This window comes from Apium graveolens, chromosome 11, assembly GCF_009905375.1.
Source record: "Apium graveolens cultivar Ventura chromosome 11, ASM990537v1, whole genome shotgun sequence".
Classification (NCBI taxonomy): Eukaryota; Viridiplantae; Streptophyta; class Magnoliopsida; order Apiales; family Apiaceae; genus Apium; species Apium graveolens.
The window spans coordinates 200,923,154-200,927,321 of NC_133657.1; the positions used below are offsets into that span (position 1 = coordinate 200,923,154).

General features: G+C 45.2%; 1 protein-coding gene across 1 annotated transcript; it reads right to left on the reverse strand.

The window, feature by feature from the left end:
• Positions 1-2,325: 2,325 nt before the first annotated feature.
• On the reverse strand, positions 2,326-3,249 carry LOC141696503 (uncharacterized). The gene has a single exon (XM_074500636.1). It carries the CDS (start codon positions 3,247-3,249, stop codon positions 2,326-2,328), a length of 924 nt encoding a protein of 307 aa, XP_074356737.1.
• Between the last annotated feature and the right edge of the window lie 919 nt (positions 3,250-4,168).

Here is a 4,168-nt window from a genome sequence, read left to right on the forward strand (position 1 = left end):
AATCGTATCTTTGGCTTATTCATTCGCCTTAACGAACTTATCGAATTGTATCATTGACTTCTTTCGCCTTAACAATAATTTGAATAAAATGAATCGTATCTTCGGCTTATTCATTCGCCTTAACGAACTTATCGAATTGTATCTTTGGCTTCTTTCGCCTTAACAATTTTAACAATTTTAAAATAAATCGTATCTTCGGCTTATTCATTCGCCTTAACGAACTTATCGAATTGTATCTTTGACTTCTTTCGCCTTAATAATAATTTGAATAAAATGAATCGTATCTTCAGCTTATTCATTCGCCTTAACGAACTTATCGAATTGTATCTTTGGCTTCTTTCGCCTTAATAATTTTAACAATTTTAAAATGAATCGTATCTTCGGCTTATTCATTCGCCTTAACGAACTTATCGAATTGTATCTTTGGCTTCTTTCGCCTTAACAATTTTAACAATTTTAAAATGAATCGTATATTTGGCTTATTTTGCCTTAACCATTTTATTGAATTGTTGCCTTACTACCCCCTACGGCCCCAAGGGTTAAAGGACGAAGGTGCGTTCGGGCTGTTAATCCTTTTACTGAATTCAGGCGAAGGAACAGGGGTGCTGATCTTTCAGCGATTGCCCCTAGATCAGCAGGTCATGGTTCGTTCGTCCAAGTGGAGGTCTTCTTCGGGATCGCCCCTAAACCTGGTTTTGGGTTTAATTTTTACCTGATTGAGGCCGAAGGACCATGTTCTTCTTTTGATCGCCCCGGGACAGGGGTTAGGCCTTTTTAATAATGATTAAGGGAAGACGAATGATAGGGCGTTATCTCAGGATTGCCCCTTAAGGCCCTTAATTCGCGTTTACCAATTTCAAATTGTCAGAATAGTGTAGTGATGTTCTAGTTTTGGGCGATTGCCCCTTATGTCGTTCAATTAACAAATTAGACAAGGGCGGCGGCCGAGGGGTTTATCTTCTTCAGGATCGCCCTCAAATAATACTCGGGCGGCCGCAGCACGTATAAATAAAGAGATTTGACAGGAAATGCATCTTTATTTAGTTAAATTGTTTACATTCTTCACATATAATTCAAATACAAACTTTTAAGAAATTTCTTACTGATAAAATTTTCGAAGGCGACTCGTGTGCCAAGTGTTTTTGATTGCTTCGCCTGACAATGTTTCGAGCTTATAGGTTCCAGGACGAATGACCTCGATCACCTTATAGGGCCCTTCCCAGTTAGGCTGGAGCTTTCCTTGTTTGGCCGGCATGGATGCGGCCAACTCTCTTAGGACTAGGTCTCCTACTCCGAAGGACCTTTTCTTCACATTGGAGTCGTAGTGTTGTGTCGCTTGTAGTAAATACCTCATGTTCCTTTGATGTGCGGCTTCTCTCTCTTCCTCCAGTAAATCTACATTCGCCTTCAACCCGAAGCTATTAGTTTCCACATTGTAGGTCTCAGTTCGGTACGATTCCAAGCCCACTTCAACAGGAACTAGGGCCTCGGTTCCATAGGCCATTCTAAAAGGAGTTTCTCCCTTTGATGTCCGGGGGGTGGTTCGGTAGGCCCATAAGATCCAAGGGAGTTCTTCTGCCCATCTTCCTTTTGCCTCGCCCAACCTCTTTTTTATTCCTCGGAATATCACTTTGTTTGCTGCCTCGATTGCCCCATTTCCTTGCGGGTGGGCGACTGAGCTAAATTTCTGTTCAATTCCGAAATGGTGCAGAAACTTTCGGAATTTGTTTCCAATAAACTGAGTTCCATTATCTGAGATGCATGTTTTTGGAATGCCAAATCGGAGAATGACCTGTTCTAAGAAGAACTTTTTTGCGGCTTCTTCGATTATGGTTGACAGAGGGCGGGCTTCGACCCATTTGGTCATGTAGTCGATGGCGATTATGCAGTATTTCGCTTGCTTCGTGCTAGTGGGAAGTATGCCAACTATGTTCATGGCCCATACGGCTAATGGAATTGGGCTTAGTACAGAGGTCATTTCTTCTGGGGGCTGTTTCGGGACGGTGGCGAACAACTGGCACTGTACACACCTTTTTGCATAGTCGCTGGCGTCGGCCCTCAGAGTGGGCCAGAAGAATCCCTGTCGGAGAATTTTAAAGGCGAGCGACCGACCAGCCAGGTGCTCGCCGCAAATTCCTTCGTGCACTGCCTCCAAAGCCTGTTGCCGTTCTTTGTTGTTCAAACAACGCAGAAGGGGTTGACTGACTGATCGGCGATACATCCGCCCATTGATTATTGTGTAGTTCGATGCTCTATATTTAATTTTCAGCGCATCCTTTCGGTCGGGTGGTAGAATGCCTTTTTCCAAAAAATTCCTCAGGGGGGTCATCCAGTCACTCCCCTGGTGATTTCTAGACATTCTTTCTTCTCGATCGAAGGCGTCTTGGCTTCGGTGAGGTAAATAGAACCAGTTAAGTTCTGTGTCTCGGCCGAAGCTAGCCTGGAAAGGGCATCTGCCCTAGAATTATTCTCTCTGCCAATTTGACTTAGTTCAAAGGTTTCAAATGATAAAGAAGCATCACGTACCTTGGCAGCATAGGCTTTCGTTCGGGGATCCCTTTGTTCATACTCCCCCGTGAAGTGTTTCACGACCAACATGGAGTCACTGAAGGCCCTTAGGTATTTCGCCTCAAGGCTTCGGGCCAGCTTCATGCCTGCGAGGAGGGCCTCATATTCGGCCTCATTATTTGTCAAAGGGAAGTGAAACCTTATTGCTTGACATATCTCAAATCCTTCGGGGATAGAGAGGATCAAGCCGGCCCCACACTTTTTTCCGGCTACCGACCCATCTACAAAAAACTTCCACTTTCCTGGGATCCGGTTTAGTTGTTCATCAGGTGAAAGATTCTTCGGGCCCGAGAATGTGCATTCAACCATGAAGTCGGCCAAAACCTGGGCCTTAATTGCCGTTCGGGGAACATACTCGAGATCGAATTCCCCGAGTTCGATGGACCATGCTACGACTCTTCCAGAGGCTTCGGGCCTAGTTAAAATCTTCTTTAGAGGCTGGCTGGTGACAACCTGGACCGTCCGGCCTTGGAAATAATATCGCAATTTTCGGGAGGCCATAACCAACCCATATGCGAATTTCTCGGCGTTGGGGTACCTCGTCTCCGCATCCTTGAGGACATGGGACACGTAGAACACGCGATGTTGATTACCTTCATAGTTTTTCACAAGGACGGCCCCCAGAGTTCTGTTGGACACAGCTAGATAAAGCTGAAGAGTTTCCTTCGGATCGGGCCTCATCAAGAGTGGTGCCTTCGTCAAATATTCTTTTACTTCTTCAAACGCCTTTTGACATTCGGGCCCTCACTCAAAATTCTTTGACCCTTTGAGCACGGCGAAGAATGGAAGTGCTTTCTCGGCTGACCGGGAAATAAAACGCCGAAGGGCGGCGAGCCGGCCTGTCAATTTCTGTATATCTCTGATGCATTTGGGAGGTTCCATATTGATTACTGCTTCGATCTTCTCTGGGTTCGCCTCTATTCCCAGGGCGCTGACCATGTATCCGAGAAACTTTCCACTAGAGACTCTGAAGGTACATTTGTTCGGATTGATCCTCATGTTGTTCTTTCGGAGTGTTTCGAAGCATTCCTTTAAGTCTTCGGCATGATCTCGGAATAATGATTTTACTATCATATCATCCACGTATGCTTCCATGTTCCTTCCGATCTGCTCTTTAAAGACCTTGTTCACCATTCGCTGGAATGTGACTCCAGCGTTCTTCAGTCCGAAGGGCATTTTAATATAAGGATAAGTCCCCTTCGGAGTTATGAATGCTGTCTTGAGCACATCCCTATCATTCATAGCAATTTGATGATAACCAGAAAAAGCGTCCAAAAAACTAAGTACCTCATATCCTGCCTTTGCGTCTATCAGTTGGTCGATGTTAGGCAAGGGGTAGTGATCCTTCGGACATGCCTTATTGAGATCCGTGTAATCCACGCACATCCTCTATTTCCCATCCGACTTCTTCACAACCACCACATTGGCTAGCCAGTCGGGATACTCGATCTCCTCGATAAATTTGGCTTCTAACAATTTCTCCACTTCGGCTTCTATTACCTTCTGTCGTTCGACTGCAAATGTCCTCTTCTTTTGTTTTACCGGCTTGGCCTCGGGCTGCACATTCAAGCAGTGCGTTGCCGTCTTGGGATCCAATCCA

Coding starts and splice junctions, on each gene's coding strand:
- LOC141696503 (XM_074500636.1), bottom strand. CDS start 3,249: ATGAGGCCCGATCCGAAGGAAACTCTTCAGCTTTATCTAGCTGTGTCC.